This window comes from Meles meles, chromosome 8 (assembly GCF_922984935.1).
Source record: "Meles meles chromosome 8, mMelMel3.1 paternal haplotype, whole genome shotgun sequence".
Lineage (NCBI taxonomy): Eukaryota > Metazoa > Chordata > Mammalia > Carnivora > Mustelidae > Meles > Meles meles.
This window is the reverse complement of record NC_060073.1, coordinates 49,687,175-49,713,142: the sequence shown is the minus strand read 5'-3', so window position 1 is coordinate 49,713,142 and position 25,968 is coordinate 49,687,175. Positions and strand designations below refer to the sequence as shown.

At 50.5% G+C, this 25,968-nt stretch overlaps 1 protein-coding gene across 11 annotated transcripts in view; it reads left to right on the top strand.

Annotated features, from left to right (window-relative positions):
• MICAL2 (microtubule associated monooxygenase, calponin and LIM domain containing 2) overlaps window positions 1-25,968 on the top strand; it is a 213,885-nt gene that overhangs the window by 25,904 nt on the left and 162,013 nt on the right. For all 11 annotated transcript variants that reach the window (XM_046015436.1, XM_046015434.1, XM_046015435.1 and 8 more), the window contains exons 2-3: window positions 98-169; window positions 21,940-22,280. In XM_046015436.1, coding sequence (XP_045871392.1) covers window positions 22,017-22,280 — 264 coding nt within the window. In that variant the 5' untranslated portion in view covers window positions 98-169; window positions 21,940-22,016. The remainder of the gene's footprint in view (window positions 1-97; window positions 170-21,939; window positions 22,281-25,968) is intronic.

Here is a 25,968-nt window from a genome sequence, read left to right as displayed (position 1 = left end):
AGTCCGCAGCCTGTGGGACCTTGTGGCTGGGAGAAGATAGGAGGCTGTAATGTAAGATAATGTAACTGACATTCGTTGCCCGGCTCTTGTCTTTAAGGGAACGTGGCAACCTGTGCTTGGCTTGTCCCACGAGGAGATGACTTTAGTCGCTGTGATGCCTACGAATCAAGTAAGTCTCCTTCACGCCGCTGAGTTGTGCTTGAGGAGTGGGCTTCAGGCTTTGGAAAGTGTAGGCCCGAGTGAATGTGACTCCGTTTGGAGAGACACTGGTTGGTGAAGGCCTCCCTTGCCCTCCCTGGCTCTCTGTCTGTCCCACGACTTTCCGTGCTCTCAGAGGAGGGAGGGAGGCAGGGGTTGAATCCGAGGTATGTCTGGGACCTACGTCGGTGGCCTTCAGGTGGGCAGGCTTTCTGCCCCTTGTCCCCTTAGTAAGACTGTTCCGACTCCAGTCCCAGACCTCTTGGTGTTTCTGTCTCTGGCTGGCCCAGATGTGGGCCCAGGCAAGAATCTAGCCAGGCAGCTTCTGGAGGGAGTGACTGAAGAGCACTGCAGCGTTCGTCCAAGATTTGCAAATGTGATTATGGCCTCTTCCTCTGCGTGGGTTCCCCTAGGAGGAGAGCAGAGCTGTACAGCTCTGTCTGTACATTCAGCAAGTCCCCAGAGGCGTAGGGCAGCCAGGTATGGACAGTGATGGATAATGACTTGTTGGCATAGTCGCCCTCATGAACTCTTGTGGGAGCCTCCACCACTCTCCCCAGCTCCACTCTGTTCCCCTGCTCCATCCTCTAAGGTGCTGCCAGACCTTTCTGGAAGATCGGCTGACCATCACTCCCCTGGTGGCCTTCAGGGCCCCCTCCTATTAGATCTCAACCTCACTTTGTAGCCTCATTTTTCTGCCTCTCTCTTATTCGCCCTGGCTTTGGTCCCACAACTCCTGGAACATATATCCACACTGGGGACATGCCATTCCTTCTAGAAGCTTCTTTCCCTTCTGCAGGCAGAGTTGGCCCCTCCTCCTCCTCCTCTGTACTCCCATAGCTGCTTTGTTCAGATGCCAGCTACATGACTGACTGGCTGAGTTAAGGTTTGTCTGCTTGTTTGTCTCAGTCCCTAGCTGTGGGAACACTGGGGCATGGACCCATCGTCCAGCCTTCCTGTACAAGGCGGCACAATGCTGGAAGCACAGTATGAGGCATGTGGCAGGGGTCAGCAGCTCTTTGTTGACTGGGGGAATTCGAATCCCAAGATTTCTCCAGGGCTTCTTGGCTCCTGAAGCTCTATGGCCATGTCTGGTGGGGACCATACTCCCCAGGAGGGGCGGTCCTATTATCCTTACTTCTTTTATAGACCATGGAGACTGAGATCTGGGCAGTCAGCTAGCTCAGCCCCGGTGGCAGCTCCTAAGGACCAGGACACATGTCTCCTATGGCCAGGCTAGTCCGGTTTCTGTAATACTGAAGTTTATAATTAGAGAGAACCCAAGAGATTATTTAGCACAAACCCCTTATTACTAGACAGAGAAACTGAGGTCTGGCCTGAAGATACTTTCTCAAGCTTACCTACCTAATTGGTGCCAAATGGCAAATTGGAATGTGGGCCCTGGACCTCCTGTCTAGCATCCTTCCTTTTTCCGTCTTTATTCCTCTGCCTTCCTTCTTTATATAGACATCAGAGAACATTTGGGGACCATCATTCTGTGTTTACAGGATGGTGAAGGACTTACAGAATGCCCTGAGTCAGAGGGATCATAGAGATGAATAGACCCAGCCTTGCCTGTAGGAGTTTTCCTGGAGGTGTGAGACCAGGGCAGGTCCTGGTAGAGGGGATAGTGGAGAAGGGGAGGGGAGAGCATCAGTGCCCAACCCAGGGCTGGAGCAGGGGAGGTCCCCAAAGAGGAGCAGCAGGCAATCAGGCCTTGCATTTAGAGGCTGGCCTGGTGGGCACTGAGGATATGTAGGAGGTGAGATCTGAACAGCAGGCTAGGAGGGGGTTGGCTGGACCTGGGGAAAAGCTGCTGCATGAATTCTGATTCTTAGTGTGTGGGCAAAGAGGTCCTGATCAGCCCATCTGCTATGGCCTGAGAATCCTTCCTCGTTCCTGGAGAAATGCAGAATACAGAATATGTCCATAGAGGAGGGTCAGGCATTTGTCTGAAATGCATATGGGGAGGGATGTGTGTGCTGGCTCACTCCTGTTGTGCTCTTGTGGAACTTTGTTTTGTTTCTGATTGACCATAGTTCCAGTTGGTCTTTTCCTGTGTCCCAGTCATAAGGCTTTGCTGGGTCTTTCGCTCACCCAGGCATGATACAGGGCCAGGCAGGTCCCGGCTACTCTGTTTTTACTCTGCCCTTTTTTGCCACTTCTGGGGCTTCCAGACAGAACGCTGGGACTGACCACAGGCCACATCTCTACTGGCAGGTTGAAACATAACCTTTGCTTAAATTATAGGGAATGTGATGTTTGCCAAATATGTGCCTTGGGTGATTTTCCAAAGATATCCAGGTTATAAACTTCTCGAGGGCAGGAGAAGCAGGCACTGTTTTGTCTTTTGTTGTTTATGCGTTGGGTTTACATTGTAGTTTACATTTTATAAAGATCATTTCAACTTTATAATAAGCAGGTGGATTCCTTCCCATTTCACAGATGAGAAAATTAACTTAAATTTTTACCTTGTGCAGGGTAGTATTGCTGCCTGAGGGCTGAGCTGGGACACAGCCCAGGCCTCCTGTTTATAAATCCCATGGTCTTTAGACTCTGCAAAGCCCCAGCCATATGTAAATCCTTGGATGGCATAGGACTTAAGAGGAGCTCAATAAATATTTGTTGAATGAGTGAACTTTGGCTCTTTGGGGGGGGGGGGGACGGGTGGGAGGCACTCTTAACCCTAAATGGATCCTCTTTGGCAGCAAAAGGAACACTACTCTGTGAAGTATTTGCATTTCTTGCCACGATAAGGAGCTGGTAAGTTCTCTTCTCACCTATCCTCACCTCCGGGAACTGGGTCATGGGCACTGAATAATTAATTCCTTGAATCTTTTACTCTGAGCATCCCTCTCTTGATGTTGATGTGGTCATTAGTTTTTGAAAGGTTCTGGGCAGGGGCAAATCCTACTGTTTGGTGTCAGAAACATTCAGATGACCCATCTAATTGCTTATGATGACTGTTCTTGGCCTGATCAGGTCAGGCCTCCAGTGAGTTAGTTCAGTCTGCTACTTTTTTCACCAACCTCCTTAGACCAAGGAAGAGAGATATGCAGAGTTCTGTAGGGATAGGAAGGCCCACCCCTCCCTTCTCACTGACCTCTGAACTCCTCAAGATTTTGTGGCGAGGGCTGGAGAAAGAACAATTAGACATGTCGGCTGGGGAAGGAACGCATGGGGTCAGGAGACAGTTATCAAAGTATCTTCTGGCCCGCTCTTCCCCTAAGTGGGATTTGGGTCATGTTTCTTAGAGTCTGTAGGGGATCCAGCTGGCCTGATCAGAGTAACCTAACTAGGTCTTGAGGTCAATGGAGTAGAGTGGAGAGAAGAGTGGGCTGAGGCCAAAGACCCACATTCTAGTATTGATTGTCAACAATAGTAGTTGCATGGCCTTGGGCCACTCACCGAACTTCATCTGCCCTCTGATTTCTCATTGAGGAAATAGGGGAGGTGTAGAGGGCTAGGTAGCATTTCAAGGAGCTTCCTAAAATTCTGGAACTTTTCAGTGCTCTCTGTCTGCCTGGTGATCCACACTGCCTTCTCCGGGTCACCGCCTCCTCATGTAGCTGGAGCTTGCTTCTGTAGGCACTTTTCTCCTGGCCCGTGCAGCCTTACCACCTCTCTCTCCCCTACCCAACCCTGGGACAGGCCAGAGGACAGAGAAGAACTGCCTGTTGTAGCTCTAGTCTCTTGCCAAGCAGCACGGGGACAGTCTAACGTTTTGCTAGAGAGTTGGGAACCTAGGGGGTGTAGGTGGGATTGGAAGGGAGCGAGGAAGAGCTTTGAGAGAGAAGAAGCCAACCCAGATGACCAGAGGTTGTTGGCATAGCCAAGCTCTCAATGCTTCAAGTTTTCTGGAGTTGAGTTGTTTGACCATAGAGAGTGGGTGTGTTCTGAGGAATATGGCTCCAAGTCTCTCCTCCTCTTGCCCAACCAGGCTATGTGCTCAGGAGTGACCAGACACTCTGGAGCAGTAAACGTCATAGTGTTGGTAGAAGTCTGCTTGGTGGGAGCTACGAGAGATGAGAGGTCTCACACAAATAACTAACACAGAAAAAGGAAGGACTGAGAAATGTGGGTCTGCCTCTAAGATCAATGATCCTAAGGTATCAAGACTGGGAAGAATCTATAGATGATCCAATCCAGTTCTTTGATCTTATGGGTAAAGAAACCAGAGACCTGACTTAACAAGACCCTTGGAGCAAGGTAGGGCTAGAACTGAGGTGAAAGCCAGGTCTCCCAATTCCCCACCGAGGGAGCCCAAAACACCCCCTGAAGTGGATTTTCCCCCAGCGCCATGTGGCATCCTCATGTGGGTCCAGCTACCACACTTCCCACGTTTTCTCTTTGACCCTGAGCATGACTGTCCCCCGTGTTAGCTGGGCCCCACTGCTGCCACTTCATTGTTTATTGGGACCTAATAAAACCCGGGTGCAGCCACTTGGAGAAGAGAAGGGTTCTTCTCATGTACAGGCCATTGGGCTTGCGCTTAGTGACTTACCATGGCTGGGTTGGCGTTCCTCTGTCTTATGGTGTGTCTTGGGGTGAAAGGTTAACCAAAGACAGGAAATGAAGGCTCTGATCTCCTAGCCTCAATAAGAGTGGCCTCTGGTGGGTCTGCCATTCAGATAAAAATTACCTTTGTTGCTAAGCAGGCCTGGTTCTGAGAATCCCAAGCTCAGGGTGTGGGTTGAATGCAGCCTGCGCTGTCTCTTACTCCAAGAGAGACCACTTTGGGTGGGAGGTGGCCACATTATCCTGGTGTTAATGGCACATGACGGGAGCCGTTCACCTTTTTTTTTTTTTTTTTTAAATAGGACTCCATTTGGCTTTGCTTTTCCTACTGAGCTCCAGGAAATGAGCAGGCACTAGGTGATACCTATGACCTTGTCAGTCCCTCACAGCAGTCCGCAGAGAGGTGACATTATTCGTGATTTTGTAGAGAGGAAAGTTGAGGCAGATACAGGTGAATTAACTCACTGGGGCCAGGGCTCAGAGGGGGGTGTCTGACTCCATTGTCTCTTCTTATTCCACATTTTACATGGCCTCTCAACACCAAGAATGGTGGGCTGGGGCTAAGTGGACCAGGCACTGATTGGGGCATCCAACATTTACTAGGCGACTTCTGAATGCTAGGTCCTGGGCTGGGTTGTGGAGACGCAGGGGTGAGTAAGCCCTCATCCCTTTATTCCCGGGAGCTTGCATCCTGGGCTGGCAGCCAGATGGATGCGTACAAAGTGACAACTACTGTTCTAAGCGTTGTCGTAAACACATCAAATGCTCTGGAAGTCCTGAAAAGAGAGCCTCACTTAGGAAACACTGCACCAAGTAGGTGCTAGAGGAGTTGGGTTCTGAAGGACGAATAGGAGATCGCCAGGCAAATAAAAAGGCAGAAGGTTTCCGAGCAAAAAGATGTGATGGTATGAAAGCTCTCGATGCGGTGCTTGTGAGTAAGGAAGAGTTACGTGCCTGTTTTCTTCTTAGCTGAGGGCGAAAGCAGTGAGACATTTAGTTGAGAGATCAGCTAGGGGAGGAGGAGGGGGTTTGGCACCAGACTTGCTAATTATGTGAGCGTTATTGAAAGAAACATCCGTAGGGACCAGCACAGATTCTCCAGATACGAATTCTCCAGGCATCTGAAGTACCTTTCTCTGCAGAAACGTGCATGGGGCTTGTTTTCAGATGGTATGCATCCATTTTCCGCATCTTATGTCTCACGCACCTGCAGAGATGTCTATGGATGGGGCGAAGGCCTCCAGTGGGACCCGCCACCCTGGCAGCTCATGTTCAGCATGTCTCTGATTCCTCTTGCCAAATAAGCTGATAACAAACACCCTTGTGAGTTCATGGGCAGACTGTCTCTCCGGGGACTGTTCTGCATTCCAGACAGGGCCACACAGTCATTCCGCAGGAGCTGGGCTGTGGGGTGAGAAGGCTACTTAAAAATAAAGACCAATGAAAAGATATAGCTGTTTTTAAGGATGATATTTACAAGGCACGAATATCCAGGAAGTGGATGACTTGCTATGAGAGAGAGCCAGAATCTTTAAAAATATCAGCTCTTTAGAGAGGGAAGAGTCATGATGGAGAGAGGGAGAACTCTTCAGCAATCCTAGACTCTCTCCTTATGGATGAATCCTTGCAGAGATCTGCCCCAGGAAATCCATTTGGGAAACAGAGCTTTGAGCCTGACTTGTCTTTTGCTGGGAGGAGGCGAGGGAATTTGGAGTCAAAGCCTTCTCAGTCCCACCTCACAGTCTCCTTTGTAGCTCCTGGGTTTTGCTTTCTTTTTATGAAGAAAAAGACAAGATTCTTTCAGATGGTTGCTGCTTAAAAAACGGTGAATGCGTTTTTCAGAGCATAAGCCCAAACACCAAGAGAGGAGACCAGCATCTTCGTTCAGCCAGCCCAGATTTCTTATGTTGGGATGGTGGGCCACCATCTCCCAAACCTCTACAGCCTCCAGAGAAAATTCACCAGAGTGGTCGCACCTACAGTCCTCGCCCCTGCAATGCTGTCTGTTGGGCTGTGGGTCAGTGAGGGACACTTTGACCACTGAATGGGGAGTGGCCAGGTTAGGCTCTGGTCCAGGAGTGCTTATCCCAGCATCCCTGAGCTCATAAGAACACGGCCTTTGCATGTCAGTGGGAGCATGGGACATCTGTGTCCTCAGAGCTGTGCCGCTCACCCACACAGGTGCACGTTGCCCTCCACGCCAGCCTCATGACTCCTACCGATGACATAGGACAACCCGGCAAGCCAGTAATGTCCTCAGAGATCAGCTCAGCAGCTGAGTGTCTCTTAGGGTCTGGGTCTGCCCTGTCTTATCAGAGAGGCCTTTCTGTATTTACTGTCTGGAAACTTCATTGGTTTTATGCAGTTTCTGGGAAAGGAGTTCCCAGGAGATCTCAGTTTCTCTGCACAGCGAGGAAGTGGACAGAACTGTCTTTCTCTCTGTCTTCTGCTCAGACACATGAACTGCCTCCTAAGAACAGTGTATTTGACGTGGACAGAGAACCCCCTCAGTGGGTCCTGCTGAAGGGCAGACACGCTTTCTAAGAGCTTTTTCATTCTGTTTCTGGCCTGTTCACTTCCCCGAGGTCCCATCCAAGAACTCTTCAGCAGTGTTCATTTGCCTGGCACATGGGCATCAGTGTCTGTGGGGAAGATAGGAACAAATAAATAGCAGTAAGTAGATCCTGCGATTTTCCAGCAGAAGAAAAAGGAAGCAAACAGGTCTCAGACTGAGTTGCCCTGAGTGCTCCCCACAAACTAGCATGCACTCCAGGAAAATTCCCTCCAGTCCCTGGTGCAGAGGGATTTACAGATCTCCCATCCCTAGACTGGACCTAGTGGGAGGGCCAGATGATCTTTGAGCCACATCCAGAATGTTCCCCACTCAAGATGTGCGTCTGGTTTTCAGGGCTTAAAACAAATAGACAAACAAACCACAATAACAACAACAAACCGCTGGCCACGCTGGGCCCAGGGAAAGCAGAATCTGTCCATTCTGCTGGCTACTCCCGCTTGGCCTGCCTGCTCCCACATGGCTGGCTATCCCACGCGAGAGCCTCCTGCTGGGTGTCCCTGTTTCATCACACAGCTTCTCCGCAGCACAGGGGACCTCACATTGAAATCATAGAGCCTGGCTTCTGGAACATGTTGACATGTGGGTAGGCTTTGAACAGCCCATGGGGCTTTCTGACTCAGGCAGGGCTGAGCTGCCCAGGCAGGGGCGTACACGTGGTCATAAAAGCTGAATGCAGTTCACAGGCCCCTGTATGGAGACAGGGTGAGGGGGGTGGCCAGCCCAACTCCTAGCTGGGGGGATGGCCTCGTGGAAGGAGTGGGCAAGCATCGCCCCTTCCCCTGCCCTGGGCACACCCACTGCTGGCTGCCAAGGTCCGGGCAGCTATTACTTAGGTTGCTCATAACGTTCATGACAGTATAAACAACAAAGTGGTCTAATTACATATCAGGAAATTGATCCTGAGATTAAAGGCCTATCATTCAAAATAAAAAACGTTGGAAGTCTTTTAAATGCTAACTCTGAAGGTGGTACAGTATCAACTGTTCTGTTCCTCCCACAACAGATTTGTACTGGTAGACGTTCATTTACTTGACAAACATGTGCTAGCTGCTTCCCGGGAGTAGACCCCACACTGACCCTGACATTACGAAGGTAAAAACAAATAGACAACTCACTGATGGCTGAACTAGTGAAAAAGGGGCATGATATAAAAAGTCTAATTATTTGAATCTTTAATATTGATTGAGTGCCAATTGTGTCCTTAGAACTGAGCTGAGTACTCTGGAAAACAGGGAAAAACACCAAAAAACAAAAGACAGTGGCCTTTTCCTTAAGTTTATTTATTAATCATCCAGACAAGATCAACGTACAAAAAAATGTATTGGGTGCAAGGCTAAATGAAGTACTAGATAGTCCAGCCCATGCCTCATCCCTGTGTCGTGACTGTTTGTCTACCCCCCCACCCCATCCTGCACACCGCCCCCCCCCGGCCGATGGCAATTTCTCGGAAGCTGGGGGACAGAGCTTATTCACCTATGATGCAGGTTCTCAGTAAATGTAACGAGTGGAACCGGATGTGGTTAGTGACTCTCAGACCTGGCTTTGGGCCACAGCATTCCCCGGAGAGTTAAAAACATCTTCCCCCTCAGCCCTCTGGCTATATAAGCCCCTTTTGGGAGTGGGCCCAGGAAGCTGTATTTTTGGACCCTTCCTGGTGAATCTGCGGTGCCAGTGGGTTGTGGCCTCTGGCATGGACTCCAGGGGTGAAAAGAACACACAGGCAAAGAAGGTCAGTAAGTTGCGGGGCAGCTTTGGTGCCCGGACACTCTAGCTCCTCCTGGTGCCACTCCTTGGAGCTTTCCTGAGGGCTACTGATCATGCCATCGGACACTCCATCCTGCCTGTGTGTCCACATGGAGGGCCTGGGAAGCCCATGAAGGGAGTGTGGACTTACACAGAGGGGTGCAGGGATCCTCGAGGGCTTTGGGAATAGGGTAGAAGGGGGATGGTGGCAAGATGGGAAGTAGAGGCTAGGTTGGAGGCCCCTGCAGTCATTTTGGTGGCCAGGAGACAAACAGTAGTCACTATTTTACCCATAAGCGGTGGTGGTCGGGCATCTACCACCGCCAGAGGCACAAGGGCCAGGCCGTGGGCTGTGCGGCGGAGAGCTCACAGTGCAAGCAGGCGAGCAGCCCTGTGAGGGGATCAAGTGCAGCAGGATGTCAGAAACCATCATGGGAACCTCCACAGGGTACAGTGTGGGAAAGGGGTTGAGGGGAAGTCCAGGTAAGACTTCAAAGAACAACAGTGCCGTCTAGAAGACTGCCTAGCCAGGCATCGTTGTGTTTCATCCTCATGGAGCCCAGTGGGATCAGGACTATTATTATCCCCATTTTATGGATGGGGGAACTGAGGCTCAAAGAAGTTCAGTAATTCATCCAGCCTCACGCACCTAGACAGTGGTGGGTCATGTTTGTCGCAAGTCTGCCTGACTCCAGGGTTCCGACTGGGACCCCTGGTACTGTGTGAGCTTCGATGTTCAGCGCTAGAGCCCACTGGGCCTTCACTGAGGAAACAGACTCTTGGGCATGCTAGACAGAACAGCGGGAGCTGAGGCACAGGCAGGGGGCTGCAGAGGAGTCTGGTTCCATGGGAGTGGGAGTAGCTCAGTAAGTCAAGAGTACAAGGGAAGGGGAGGCAGTTGGGGGCAGGCAAGGGGGGAATCATGAAGGTGGTTTCTGTTTTGCTCCTCTAGGGCATTCAGACTTGTCACGGGGCTGCTGAAGGATTTGAAACAGGAACAGAACCTGACCAAGCGTGTGTTTTTTGTGCAAAGGTGTCTTTGGTGGCGCTTGAGAAATTGGCTGGTGGGTTGGAGGGAGGTGATCCAGAAGGAGGAAGGGCTTTATGAGGAAATTGAGGGTTTAGGTTCGAGCAGAGAGGAAGGCAGCTGCTAGTGGATGGGGCTGCTGGGCAAGCAGGACTGCATGATGGACCGCCTGGGAGGCGAGGGAGAGGGGCAGGGAAGGGGGGACTCTAATGGTTTGGCCTGAGAGTCTGGATGTAGCTGGTGCTGTTCACTGAGTTTGAGGGTACAGGGGAGGGAGGGGGAGGTAAGCTGATCACACAGGAGGTCTCTGTACAGGAGTCACTGCGGCTGGTTTACGGGCACAGAGTGCGGCAGATCCCACGGAAGGACGTAGATATTGGTTGAACTATAGGAGTGTTTAGGCCCTTGGCGGTGAGAGGAGAGTAAAGATCAGAACCTGGGGACACAGCAAAATCTCAGGGGCATTTAGAAAGAGATGAGTGTGGAAAGACTGAAAATGGGAGTGACAGTGGGCAGGATAGTGTCCCAGATGCGATATTGCGATTGGTGTGGCAGCCTTGGGCGTGAGGCTTGGACCAGGCTCTGTGCGTGAGTGGAAACCAGACTGTGGTGGACGAAAGGGGAGGCGGAAGTGATAGAGCGGACATTGCCAGGCAACCTAGCCTAGTCAGGGAAGGAGGGAGAGTGCCAGTTTGTTTTCACTGGTGGAAGCGATACAGACCTAAGTATGACTGAGTTGGTGCACATTTTCAAGATTGACTTCATGTGGGTAAATTCACATGATAATAACAGCAAAACCCAGAACTTGTGTCAGGCAATGAAAAAAATTTTTTTTGGCTTGACAAATGTAGTCACTGGGCACAACTCTTTAAAACCTGGGCCTTCAGAAGACAGACGCTGTGAGACATTGCTGGGCTGTGAGCTTTTTTTTTTAATTTGACAGACAGAGATCACAGGTAGGCAGAGAGGCAGAGAGAGGGGGAAGCAGCCCCCCCACCGAGCAGAGAGCCCGACACGGGACTCGATCCCAGGACCCCGGGACCACTACCTGAGCCGAAGGCAGAGGCTCCAACCCACTGAGCCACCCAGGCGTCCCTGGCCTGTGACGCTTTTCAGGGTTGGGTCTGGTCTGTCATCATCCCAGGCTCCTGGTTGAGGAGCTATGTGCAGAGTGAGTGGGCATTGTTGAGAAATCCTTTTCGTGTTCACTTTGCAATGATTTCTGTCTCCTCCCTGGCATCCGTGTCTGTCTCCAGACTAGTTACTGGGTTCCACCTGATTTCACCATGTCAGGGGATGCAGTGCCCTCCAGATACAAAGGTTCATCTGGGGAGAGGCCTTAAGGATGTGCTGGGCAAGGACTTGGCGGATAATACGCTTTTAGCTCTCCCATCCCTGCATAAGTTAGATCAAAAGGAAGGAACTATCTTTTCCATTTGTGTGAAAATGCATCAGTTTCTGCCTTAGTTTGGTTTTGGCTGCCTTCAGCTTGAGGTGGTGGGAGTCACCCCTCCGCCCCCCAGCAGGTGCCAGAATAATGCTTAGCAGATGCGTGAGCATGCGTCGTGAGGCACCGCATCTACATTTCACAGACACTCGCTTATGTTCAAGGGAGTGTTCAGTGGCCCAGAGTCCGTGTAGTTTCCACCATCCCACATTGGCTCCCAGGGGCTCAGGAGCTTAGGGCTGCGGGGGGCGGGGGCGGTACATTGAAACCAAGGAAATGACTAGCTTCTCTGTCCTCTTCTCCCGTCCTGATCCATTCTCACTTAGGGAAGGGCTGTGGGTTTTCAGTACAGGGTATAGGTGTGTGAGGGGTGGGCGGGGGTGAGGGCTTAAATGGAGCGGTGGGCAGGCTTGCTCTGAGCATCAAGCAACTTGTCCAGGATATTGAGGTCCCGATGGAAAGTGAGCTATAAAACAGCAACACTAGTTGTTTTGGAAGTTGACTCCCCACAATAATGGTGGCGGTGAGATACCCCTCTCATGTGTTCACTCCCACGTGACCGACAGTGTACACTGGGAGAGAAAGCTTTCTGACACAATTCTGGCCCAATTCCCCATGCCTACCACACTGTGCTTTACCTCCTGCGTTACGTAAGGGGATGCTAACTGCCTAGCAGCAACCCCCCCCCCGGATTCTCGGTGACTTATCCCACCCTTGAAGTTCCTGTGCACGTATGCAAAGTCCAAATGCTCCTGGTCACAGAGGGCTTTCCCGTAGCCAGGCACCCGGGGAATCTGGCTCCTCCCCTCTCATGGCTGGGTGGTCTTCCCCTTGTGGCTTCCAAAGCTGCTGTGCTCCAGCAGAAGCGAATGAGCATGGAGTGCCCCCCCCCCCAGGAGGTTCTCACCAGAAGTTGTGTACATCACTTGTGCGCACAGTCCGTTACCTAGAACTGGTCATGGGTGCTCATGGCTACAGAGAAGGGCCCAGGAGGAAGGAGCAGTGCGTGTAGCAATCAGCTAGCCTGTCTCTGCCGTATCTGCCAAAGCTGGAAAGTGAGCTAGCTCTCAGCTGAGTTTCTGCCGGCAGATTAGCCACCGATGGTGCATCGAGATCTCATTATCCAGATTGTAGCATTTTGGAATTTGATGGAAGAAGAGCAGTGTCTGGCCTGGACCAGAGACCACGTCTCTGCTGTGGTGTGCAGGGCACCACGTCTATACCTTTGGGCTCCATCCACTCTGAGTGGGAACGCGCTACGGGTGTAGTGGGTAAGGATGTGGGGTCTGAATTCTGGCTATGGGGCTTCACGTTACAGCTTCACCACTTCTGGCCACATGACCTCGGGCCACTGGCTGACTTTCCTAATTGTTGGAAAAATGGGAATAACAATAGTGTCTAACAATGCCTGGCTTTGTTATAATGATTAACTTCTTTAATACATATGAAGCTTTTAACACATTGCCCAAGACTTCACAGATGCTCATTTAGGGTCAACAATTCCTATGTTCTCAAGGATTGAATACTCATTCATTCATTTAGCACATACCATATGCAGAGGGTCTGGGAGTAGGGAAGTAAAAAATTCACAGAGGAACCTGCTATAATTGAAGCAAGTACAGGGTGCTTTGGGAGGTATCTGACCCATCTGGGCTGAGGGAGCTAGAGTGTCTGGAGGAGAGGGGCCTGGAAGGAAATACAGGAGTTAGTAGGGTTAGGATTTTCTCCCTGCCCTGCTTAAGAACACCAAGTATGCTGTGCGATACATCAGACTTAATGCCTTTTTTTGAAAGGGGGAAGCTTCTCTATCTTACAACAGGGTTCTTTCTTCAAAAGGATCCTTACCCAGGGTCCCTGAAATAGATGTTAGCCAATGAAAAATATGCCCAGCCCTGACTTTGAGGGACAGGAGGCATATCTAATGGCACGGCCATTGCCTCCACTCATCCAAGCATGATGGCATGCCCAGCAGATCTGAGCTGATCTAGACCTGTCGTCAGGGAGCTTTTAGGGAGTCTGTACGCTGTAGGGAAGAATGTTCCCTGCTTTCACAGAGCTGCGGTCTGCTGGTACCGCTGCCTGGGATGGTCAGAATGCAGGGGCGTTTTCCCCCAGCAGCGTGTGGTGGGCTCGGGGAGCCAAGACTGGGGAGCCGGGTGTTGAAAGAAATTTCACAGGTGCCGGAGTGTCTGTGTGGGGGACTAGTGGTGGTGGTTGCCTGCAGAGGGCAGAACAGGAGATAAAATTACAGCTTGTTAGGACTGAGCTTCCATAGTCTTTTTGGAGTCAAAGAAGATTTGGAAGGTAGAACGAGAAAAGCCTAGATGACTTTACAAAAAAAAAAAAGGTTATAAGTTATTTCACTGAGCAAGATTCTTTCATTAGCCTAATGATTTATTTTGCTTATTATGTTTTAATTCAAATGTATTTTAGAAAATTAACGCCAATATTAATTGGGCCACAAATTCTGTACTCTGGCCTTGGACAGCTAACTATGAGGTAGTGATGATGGTTTTTTAATGCTTTTTTATTTTTGTGGGAAAATCTACATAGCATAAAACTTAACATTTTAACCATTGTTAAGTGTCGAGCTGCTCAGTGGCATTAAGTAGGCTTGTGATGTTGTCCGGCCTTCACCACCGTACACATGCAGAACTTTTTCATCTTCTCAGATTCAAAGTCTCTGCCCCTCAAACACTAACTCCCACTCCTCCCTTCCTCCAGCCCCTGGCATCCATCTTCCATCTGCTCTCTCTGCATTTTCTTATCCTCAGCACCCCCATTAAGTTCTGAGATAGGAGGGCCTCTTGGAAATCAAAATTGAGAGATCACAGTGTCCCTGGGCACCCAGCGTGTGACCAGGACAATCTGGGGCACACGCAGAATAGACTAATTTTTTGTTGGTAAGATGAACCCAATGTGTGTGTGTTGAGACACATGTATAATTTTGTTACCTCTTGACCGATAGTCAGGTATGCAGATTTCTTCCTTGTGGGTTCCTGGGCAAGGCATCCTGCAGGTCCAGCAGGAGATGGGGGCAAAGGTGTGGCTTCTTGGAAAAAGGCTTGAGGTCCAGAGAACAGAGCCTGGAAGGGTGGGGGGTTGTGGAGAATTCCGCCTTAGGGCCTCACTTACCTGCTGGAATGCAAGCCCCATTCATCAGGTCAGCATGGTGCCTGGGCTCTCTCTTTTCTGGAGAAAAAGGATGCTGCTGCTGAGGTGGAGGCCTTCGGAGGGGTGCTTGCTGGCCTGAGGAAGGTAAGACTCCTGAAACCCTCCTCCTGCTGTCGGGACCCTTGGGCTAGTCAAGGACCAAAGACTCCTGGACTTGGGATGTGTGTACAGGAGGGCCTTGTACAAATTGTACACACCCCTGGTAGAACATTTGGGATATGCAGGAAGTATGAAGCTAAAAATAAAAATGATCTGAAAGACTTTCTAAATATGATTTTTAAGGGACCACCTAATACTTTATTATTTGTTGGCACTGTGACTTGTGAGACCGTGCCCTGTTGTTGACATGTGTAGACTGTCAGAGCCTGAAAGATCTTCAGAGACTCTGGGACTGGACCCATTTGCTGTGCCCAGTGGCTTCGGCAAAGGCAGGCCATACCAGTTCCGTCTACGTGGTGCTGCTCGGTTGGTGACTAAGTGTGGATTTTGAAGTGAGCTGGAACTGGGCCCCTGTCACAGCATCCCTAGGTCCTGCCTGTAGGATCCTGCTGAGGTTACTCTGTAGTCTGCCTTTTCTTCTGCCAAACAAGGAGGGGTAAATGAGTTCACAGACGTGAGCATCTGGGACAGTACCTGGCCGGCCACCGGCTGCTGAGCTGCACTGCCTTTGGTGTCCTCCCGACGTGGTGTGAGGGGCGGACCCAGACGCCTCATGGCCAGGCTGGAGCGCTGCCCGCCTCAGAGGCTTCACTCCTCCTGGAAGGTCCTTGAACAGCAGCTTAGTGGTCCAAGAGGAGGTGTGGAGAGCTGGCTAGAAATCCTTATCCAGGGACGCCTGGGTGGCTCAGTGGTTAAGCATCTGCCTTCCGCTCAGGGCATGACCCCAGGGTCCTGGGATAAAGCCCCGCATGAGGCTCTCTGGTCACTGGGGAGCCTACTTTTCCCTCTCCAGCTCCCTTGTGCTTGTGTTCCCTCTCTTGCTATCTTTCTCTGTCATAAATAAATAAATCCTTTAAAAAAATCCTTATTAAAAAATGTTTAAAATAGGGACGTGTGTACTCACACGCATATATACACACATGCATTTTATACATGCACATACAAACATGTACACACATGCACACACAATGCACATGCACAAATATACACACATATATGCACGTACATATATTTACACACCTGTATACGCTCATGTATATACAGACACACAACAGGAAGCACATACGGCTAACTTATACTTACATCATAGAGAAGCAAGGTGGGCGAACTCTGGGATGACTCCTTGCCCCTTCCCCCACCAAAGCCCTTGTTGCAGAGCAGAAACAGAGGAAAGAAGACTACCCCACCCACAGACTTGTTGTGAGGGCTCCTTAGGATAATGCTGGTGGAAGACCCTGGCCTGCTGTGGGTCTCTTGTCCCGTGGGCCTCTTCCTGGCACCATGACTGGTCAGCATATGGGCATCTGTGGCTCACTGGAGCAGGGAGGGATCTGCTGCTGGGATTCCAGGAAGAAGGGGATGGAGGTGAGGAAGTGGGTCTGTGGGAGGTCTCTTTAAGCCAGACCAATGGAGTCAACTCACTGTTGAAAGAGTAAGGGGAGGACTGGGGCTGAAAGGGCAGGAGCCCCAGTGACCTGGGCTCTCAGTGGGGGAACCCCATAGAAGGCAGGACCCTAGCTCCCTGCCTGGGACAGTGTAGACCGAGAGCAGTATCTAGTCCCTTGTGGCAGGCTGGGAACTTGTTTGGGCTCTCCCAGTGTGTATCCTGGATGCATTTTCCTGGGCCTTTCCTAGTAGGGCTCCAGATGGCGTGTGTTAGAAAAGGGCATGTGTGGGTTCAGCCTGCGCGGAAGGAAGGGCTTTGACTTCCTGTGGGTGATCTCTGGGGTTAAAATCAGGAACAGAAAGAAGTTATGGACAGACAGGATTGATCTCCCTGGGGAGTGACTAAGGCAAATTAATCTCCTTTCAGAGGAGGCAAGGGTGGATGGAGCAGGCGACCCCAGGAGGCAGTGTGCTCTCTATCCGGGGAGGTGAGCAAGGGAAGGCTGGGGACCTCTGGCTGGAAGGAGGTGACAGGAACAAGGGGGCCCTTGCAATCCCTTCCCAACACTCTTGGAGATGCCCTCTTGATTCAGGTTAGTTGCTGTATGCCCTTGTAGTTAGAAAGCCGGCCTCCTCTGGCCAGAGTGAGATGAGGCCTGCAGGCATTGCCTGTGGTCCTGGGCTCTGTGGAGATGCGGTGTATGTGGGAGGCGTTTCCCTGGCTGTCTCTTGCCTCACGCAGGTGTTGGGTCCCGGTTGCTGTGACTGAGGGTCTTCTGTGTGTGCGGCTCGGAGCTGGGCTTCTAGTTCTTCTGACCACCCTGGGAGTGCTCCGAGGGGTGAGCAGCCTTGTTTCATTGCGTAGGAAATTGGCTCTGCCTGGGGGCTCATTGGCGGGATACCTGGGAGATGGTATGTTTGAATGGGGGGCCTGGCAATGTCCATGGCAAGGTGGTCTGGTTTTTATTGTCTAGTTCTTATTGGATCTACTTCTTTAATGGAAGTACACGTTGTCACGATGTATTCCAGTGTACATGGTTTCCAGTGTACATGGTACTGTGAACTTACAAGGTCATTACAATACAACTGAATCTTTTCCCCGTGCTGTCCTTTTCATCCTTGTGACTTACTTCATAACTGGAAGTCTGTACCTCCTTGTCCCCTTCTCCTGTTTGGCCCACACCCCTCCCCTGACCCCAAGGGGTTCATCTTTAAGATTGTTTACCTTGAGACATACCTTGCCCTTGAACTTTGAGGGTGTTGTTGAGGGCTGAGCTTTTCTCCTGGGCCAGACTGCTGCTTTGGGAGAAGGTTCTGCCTGGTGTCCCTCTGGCCTTCAAGTTTTTATAGAACTCTGATTTATCGACCACCTCGTTACCCTGTTTCATGCCATTTGTCAGGTGAAGAGGCCCAGGGAAGATGGGGAGGGTTCCTAAATGTGAGCACACTGGAAGCTCTTTGGCTAGGAGGTTCCTTCTCTCATTTGAGAGAAGGAAGTGCTTAGGGGTTCTGTATCAATCTTGAACTTATCTCCCAGATGCCTTGGACCAAGCCCATTCTTCATGTTTGGAGGCCCTGAGGTTTTTAATTTGTAGCAGCCTAGGGCAGGGAAAGGGGGTTGCTTTGTGACTCATAAAGTCACACAGGCAGAACCACAAATAAGGGACTCCAGTTGGCAAAAACCAAATTGCTTCAAGGCTATTCTTGGAAACTAAAGCATCACGTCTTGTTTCTTCCCAGAAAATGCAGAAACCTTTCATATTTCTGGGTGGTTTTATTTATATTTCATATCAAACTCTAAAAAGCAACAGCTGGGTGGTGGTTGACAAGGAAAATTTTAACAAGAAGAGCTACTACCCAGGATCCTCTGTTTTAAGTAATCCTTGAGTTTCTTTTGGGGAAGGAGAAAGGGGATCCACTACAAGAATTCCACTCCAGTCTCTGGAAGAAGGGGCTTGGAGCGCAGATTCAAGACTCCCAGAGCCCTTCCAAGTCAGCCTTTCTAGCTCACTAACAGAACTACCTCATACCAAGGACGTTTTCTGTTTTTCTTGAAACCTCCTTCTTCCTCACTGTACATTTCAGGGAACTGAAATCTCAGAAATTAAGTGAGTAGTCCAAGGGTGCACAACTAGGAAGTGGATTTGAACCCACATCTTCTGAGTTGAAAGCCTGTGGCTTCTACTTTTAAAGTCCAGATAATTCCTTGACCTGGGCAGCTGGTCCCTTCTTTCTGCTTTGATGGCGTTTGGGCCATTGGAGGGATTGTCATGTCTGCTGGTTATCAGGTGGCTGCCAGGTGCTAAATGCATCACATTTGTGAGGGAGTTTGTTCCTTCCGGCGCTATGAAGCGAGCGTGATCATCTCGTTTTGCCGATGAGGAAACAGGCTGAGATGTGTTAGATGACTTGCCTCCCTGGTGCGTGAGACCAGATTCACACCCCCGTCTGGCAGACTCTAAACACTGAGGCTCTTCCGGAGGAAACCTACCCCACATGGGTGTCAGAGTCGCTTTTAAGGTCTTTAACTTCAGCTGGATTCAAGTGGATTTTACAGTTGAAACCAGACCCTTCAGACGGGAGGCAGGTCTGAGCCTGGTACGAGGGGCTGGGATACAGTCCAGGGTAGCCCGTCTGCCGTCCTGCCATCTCTCTCCACCACAAACCCTGCCCCCCACCCCCCCACCTCCCTCTAGATAAGAGCCAGCTCCTGGAGCCCCCACGCCCAGCCAGCCTCCTCCACAGCACCTTTGGCTCTCCACTGGAGTAAGATTAAGTCCTTCATTTTCCTTTTGGGGGAGGAGGGGTGGCTGCTGGAGTTGGAAGGAGACAGGTTCTTCCAGTTCGTAAATGATTCTCTGGGTTTGGCTTGATACCTCTAAACAGTTCACCATTTTAGACAAGGAGGAGTTGGCAACTTGAAGAGCTGATTTACAGAAGTATTTCTCAAACCAGGGCATTTCCCAGGCACAAGTCTGCCCCACATGAGGGACGCAGCACCCATTTCCACCTCTGCCAGGAGCCTCCTGGGGCTGGGCTCTGCCATCACACACCTCTCTCGCCCTTCCCAGCAACCCTGCAAGGTGGAGATTATCGCGTCCTTTACAAAAGAAGAAACTGAGGCTCAGAGCTTCTGGACTCGTGTGAGGCCATGAGGGCAACCAGGGGCCAAACTGAACTTTGGACTTGGGCTCCAATGGCCCTGAAACCTGTGGCTTTCTCTGCACCACCGGCCCGTCCCCAGAAAGGACCGCAGGATAGCCACAGAATTCGAGTAGTTGTGGATCTCCATCAGCGGCCACATCCTTTGTTTGGTGCTGGGCACACAGTGGTTCCAAAGATAGAGACCGAGGATGGTCCTTCGGTCTGAAAAGTGAATAGGTCTTGCTCTCCGTTTATGCTCTCTGGGTGGCAAGTCTTGTACGTGGGGGAGAGCCGAAACAGTAGGAGGCAGTGGTAACGTGAGTGATGCCGAAGTGAGCACTGCACACATTTAAGGAGCCCAGAGAGCCTCTGGGAGGGAAGCCACGTCTCATCAGCACCTAGCAAAGCACAGGCCCAGCTCTCCTCGTGTGTTTACTTTGCTGAGTTGCAGGGAACAGAGCTGCCAGGTCAGTGCCCCTGGAGGACAGAGGCCTGGCTAAGAGTGGAAATTAGCTGGAGCAGAGAATGTGCCTTCAGCCGAGCTTAGTGCCAGGCATACTGGAGGCTCATGGGGGCAGAGGAGTGGAGGGGAGGGGTCCCATACTGTGGCTGGCGCCCCCTTGGCCAGCAGAATCTGGGTGTCTGCCGCTGCTCCTGCAGGTGATACGTGGGGGCTGCCATCTAGCGTCCGTTAGCATCCGTGTGTGTGTGTGTGTGTGTGTGTGTGTGTGTGTGTGTGTGTGTGCGCGCACGCGCGCACGTGTGCGAGTGCTGCTCTCTCCTGGGTCTCTTTAAGGGCTCTCCCGGCGGCTCTGTTCACAGCTGCCTCCCTCTCCTATGCATCCGTGCCATCTCTGCCCAGAGATTCCTCTTGGCCCGCTGCTCTGTCTCCTGAACCCCGCAGCCCTCAGGAGAAGCCAGATCCCCTCCAGAATCTGCCCTGTATGCTCCCATCACTCCTTGTGGTGAGTTCGGAACCTCCAGACACCTTGAACTTGCTGTCACTCTGTAGCTGTCCTGGCTCTTTCCAGACTCACACCAGTGTGGCATTTCTTTTGCCTAAGAACTTCTATTCCCTGGTCTCCTAATGCAGTTCACCTTCTTCCTAAAATTGTAGTATTTGAGCATCCCCCCCTCTGCCCTGTGGCTCCTCTAGATACCTCTAGGCTCTGTTGGACCCCTCCCTATCTTGCTTCCATGCGCCGTATTTATCTTTTTTTAAAGCGCTTGCCTGTTGTCTTATAAGCAACTCTCTATACAACTGTCTTCCTCACAAGGCCCCGTCTCTGCATCCCCAGGACCTAGGGTGATGCATGGCTCTTGCTTAGGCTCCAGTAATTGTTGCCGAATGAAGGAGTGAAGGATGAAGGAAAAAAATAAACACCATTGTCTGCTTTTAATATTGTAAGGCCAGCCCACAATCCAAATGCACCCACAATAGTGTTTCTGTCTGGAGAGTGGGAAGCCGCCCAGCCCAAGGGCCTTGCCTCTGTGTTTGCTGACCTCCTCCTGCCAGGCCTCTGTCTGAGGGAGCTTGGTGTGCTGTATCGTCCTGTTTACAGACCCTCTTGAGCCGTCCTGACAGCTGGGCGGCCCTAGTTCCTCCAGGCTGGTCTTTTTGCACTAGCTTTGGATTCTGGAAAAATAGCTATTGCTTTGGAAAATCGACCCTAACTTATTTTTGTTCCCTTGAAACTTGAATGACTTTCCTAAGAAATGCCTGAGGTTAGAGTGGTGCAGAGAGACAGGCCGATGGCCAAAACCCTGGCGAGCTATTTTCGTGATGTGAATGAATACCCATCGCGTTTTTCCTTCCATCGCCTGAGCACTTGTTCCAAATAGCTCACAGCTCAGGCTCACAAAGCAGACTCCTTTGGTACATGGGGTGGAGACCCACGTGTGTCTGTGTCTGTCTGTCTGACTGAGGTGGATGCTGTGCTTGCAAGGAATAGAGAGAAGTTTCGAGAAGTTGCCATTTGTCCTCTGTATAGGGGAAAGGCCTGCCCTCTGGTAACTAATGGAGGAAGACTTCCAAGTTTGGTGTTTAAGGATAGGTGGGAAGGCCACGAAATCTAGGGAGGCACGTGCTTTGAATGTTTTGCTCTGTGTGCTGTTACGTGGCTAGATACACTAGTATCAGTCAACTCATTTACAGCACCATGAATTAAAGGTTTTCAGTGGTGCTCACAAAATCTAGTGTGCTTCTCTGCTTTGTCCCTTGCCCTTTACTAGCTCCTATTTCTTGAACTATCTGGCTCATAGCGAGATGGACCAGGTAATGCTGACATCAACCCAGGCATAGCTTTGAGCAATCTGTAGTTCTTTACAGCCTGCGAGAGGAGTGGGGTATTGGAGGGGGAGAAAGACTGCTAGCAAGACAAGCATTGCCAGGTCAGAAGGGATGACTGTATATTTTCTGTAGATGGTTTATGTTTAGCATTAAGTATTTATGTTTAGTATGCTTAATATCCCAAAGGAGCTTTAGTTTTCCCTCCCAGCGCCCATTCCCCCCTCCCATTCTTCCTGTGTTGCCATGGTGCTCACCTCGGCTTCCACCTACCTTTGCAGGTGTGACGTGTCTCCAGATACTTAATGGTGTTGTCCTTTGACATCTCCATACCACTGCGCCACACAGCTCCTGAAACATGGGGGAAAACGAAGATGAGAAGCAGAGCCAGGCCGGGCAGGTTTTCGAGAACTTTGTCCAGGCTTCCACGTGCAAAGGCACCCTCCAGGCCTTCAACATCCTCACACGACACCTGGATCTAGACCCTCTGGATCACAGGAACTTTTATTCCAAGCTCAAGTCCAAGGTGACCACCTGGAAGGCCAAAGCCCTGTGGTACAAACTGGACAAGCGTGGATCCCATAAGGAGTACAAGCGAGGGAGGTCCTGTATGAACACCAAGGTAAGGGAAATCCCTGGGATTTCTTACCTGCGTGGGGCGTGCACGTTGGCTTGGGAAGTGAGGCAGCTCTTGCCATTCTGCCATTCGGAGGTTCTTAATAGGTGTGGGGGTGTGTGAGCATTTTGCTCGGTTAAAAGTTTCCTTTGTCTGTACGAGCACAGCGTGTCCTGTGTGGGCCCTTCTGTCCTAACGTGGTGGCCTTAGCTACTCTCCCTGTGTCCTCTCCATGGCAGAGAGAAGAAAGGCATGCTCGTCATTATCCTCCTACTGTTACTGCTACTACTTCTGGTAGCTAGTTGCTCTAGTGCACGCCGGGCACTTTGTAAGCATGGTCTCAGTGAACACCACCATGGTCCTTTGGGCCATTTGAGAGCTCTGGAAACTGAGAAGTCGGTTATCTTGCCCAAGATCACACACCAAGGAGGCAGCCTTGGTCTGTCTGATTCTAGAGCTTATGCCCTAAATTCTGTTCCCCTGGGAGCCACTGTTGTAGAAAGATCCCTTGACTTTAATTGTCTAAGAAATAGGTCTTTGGTCCTTACTGCCTTTTCCTCCCTCTCTCTTCCCCTTCTTCCTCCCACCCTCTTCCCTTCCCCCCACCCTCTTCCCCAGGAAACATTTCTGTGCTCGGGTCACACTTGCAGTTAACCTCCCATGGGCTGATTATTCCCCCTGCCCCACTGTTTGACCATAGACTACTTCGATGAACATGGCCTAAGTAAGCAGTGCATGACATCTCTTCTCTCTCTGCGATGCCCATTGCCTAATGGGCAGCCGGGAGTCAAGACTTCCCTGCTGGCCTTTGAGGGCTGTCAGCCCTGGGCCGTGGTCCAGACTGTATGTTTAGGTTAAAAGTGAGCGTGCTGTATTTAGACCTCACAGGAGGTAGCTCAGCCAGAGCCCTTGGAATTTTAGTTGGTGCCAATCCCAGAGAAGGGGATTGAACTCTCCATGGCGATCAGGACTGTTGTGTTTTTGTTTTGGTGGTGAGGAGCTGTTAAGTGTACCGTGGGATACCGTGGGATACAGCCGCTTTCCCTTGCCCCTGGGGGACAACTGCCAAAGCTCCTCCAAGCCCCGGGGCACGCTGACTTTATGGGGCATAGAAGAGCATTCCACCAGGCCAGAACTTGAATCTGGAGCTCCAGCCGTCCAGGCAGTGCCTGCCCATAACCTGCCAACGGGGTTAGCCCTTCAGAGCCGAGACAGAAGTATTAAAGAGAAGGGAGAGAAAGGGGTGTGACCCCCACCTCGCTGCTATAACTTCCCGGCTGCTGGATCCCTCAGAAGCTCTTCAGACTTGGAGAGGGGGGTGCTGTTTGTTTTCAAAGCGTCACCCTCTTCAGTAACAGCATGTGGCGGCTTTCTTTTGAAAAGGTCCCATGGAGGTCAGGTGGCCAGGCTGTGAGATGTTTTCTCAAGAAGGTTTTCAGAGACCTTATTCTATGAGGAAGTGCCATGGCCTCGTGCACCCACAGTATCTGGCTTTTGAGAGGACTCTCTCTCGGTGATCCAGAGATCCGAAGACAGATCTGCCGAGGGAGTGAGCCCGCATGGGGGTTGGATGGAGGCTTGACCACCGGGAAGATGCGCTTTTTTTTTTTTTCCAAAAATCACCCGTTGGTCGGTTGTCTTGTTTGTCTGCCCACCCTTATTTTACAAGCTTTGATGGGTGGAGATAGAAGAGTCCTTGTGGACTCTTGTGGTCAGCACGTCACCACTGGTGCCTGAGATACAAAGGGAAGGCACTAACATCTGTGGTTAGTGATGCAGAATTGAGAATGCATCTTGCTCAGGAATTTTATGCCTCGTGGGAGGAGGAACAAAGACCTTTCACATGTGTGGTAGCCCATCTCCTAAAAACTATATAGATCCCGGAGCGTGGAAGACATTTGAAAACGTGCTCTAAGTATGGCTTGGACAGTGTAAGGTCACTTGAGATGCACACTTCAGAAACCCAGCTCAAAGCTAAACAAAAAAGGGAATCATTAACTTGTATAAACAGGAAGGTCTGGACAGTCTTTCCCAGCCTGTCTCCTTCCATCTATGTCTTGGACATTTTGCTCTATGTTGGCTCCATTCTTCCCTCCCGTGAACAGATACTCTCCATGTTGGTGGCCTCTAGTTCATATCTTTATAGCTCTGTGACTCAAAGGCTATACTCACTCTCCTCCTGCTCAATATTGAATTAAAATCTCAGGGAAGGGGGTGCCTGAGTGGCTCAGTGGGTTAAAGCCTCTGCCTTCAGCTCAGGTCATGATCCCAAGGTCCTGGGATCGAGCCCCACATTGGGCTCTCTGCTCAGTGGGGAGCCTGCTTCCCTCTCTGCCTGCCTCTCTGCCTACTTGTGATCTCTCTGTCAAATACATAAATAAAATCTTAAAAAATCTCAGGGAAGGATTCTGATTGGCCAGTCTCTGGACCAATTATTGTGCCCAAACCAGGAGAACTGACTAGTGCCTTTGGCAGCCCTTTCAAGCATTGCATGATTGACATGAGGGAGGAGCAGGTTCCCAAGATCGCAGAGGTGTGACATGGAGAAATAACAGGTCTCCTCTGTAGGGACTGTTTATGTGCACTCTGGTTATCATATAGTCTCTGTCCATATTGGATTCATGTGGATAGTTAATAGCTGGCTTAGAGAGCCTAGAGCTTGTAGTCTTGCTGTGAGTCAAACAAAACACAGAACGCGCCTCCTCCCTCTCTTCTAACATGAACAGACACTGTCTCACTCACACACCTCGTTTAGGTATCCTTGGGTGTAGTAGTTGATGCTGAGCATTAGCCAAACAAGAAATACTGGGTATTAGCATGCACGTGGATGAGCATTAATGCTAAGACCTATAGCATGGTGGGGGGGGGATCTGGTCTCAAGCTCATAGCCAAGCCTCTGGCTAGCCACAGTTAGAGTAGAAGTAAATGGAATTCAGCGAGAGCCCTCATCTTTCCATTGTTGTGGACATCTCAGCACCACCTGAAGTGGAGCTGGGCTTTCGCATTTCACAGTCTTTTATCAGTAGCTTTCCATGTGCTGTGCACTGTGCTGCTGTTGTCACGCCAGCAGTGAGTGAGTGTGAGTGTGTGTGTATGTACATATGTGTGTAGGCAGGTATATTGGCAGTGGTGGTTGGGGGAGATTGACCAGCATCTGTTTGGAGAAGAAAGCCTCTGGCGGGTGCCAGGGAATAGAGGGAAGGACCTGCAGAGTCACTAGTGCGGTGGCTTAGGTGTTAGCTGCATAATCTAACTTGGGACCATGGTTCATTATTGATTAGTTATGCGGCTTTTGTCAGGCACTTAGTAATTCTTTCCTTGGGTGTGACCTGTTTTGTTAAGGATAGAGTGAACCAAGGATCAAGCCAAATTAACTCTTTAAGGACTAATATTGGCTCTGTGTCGGGGTAGTACACTGATCAAATGTCCCATCTAATTGTGTAAGGTTCCTGGGAGAAAACAGCCCAGAAAAAAAAACAAAACAAAAGAATACAACGCTTGATATGGGAATTGCCATCATCACAAAATCATGAAGCCTTACATTTATTTTATATGTACCTAATGTCAGGAGGAAGTTGGGAGGATGTGTGTATCATCTTTCCATTTGACAGGTGACATAGAGGGACCCAGGGACCTGAAGCTGTTGATCTGAAGCTAACAGGTGGCTTTGTCAGGATTTGAACTCTGTTGATGG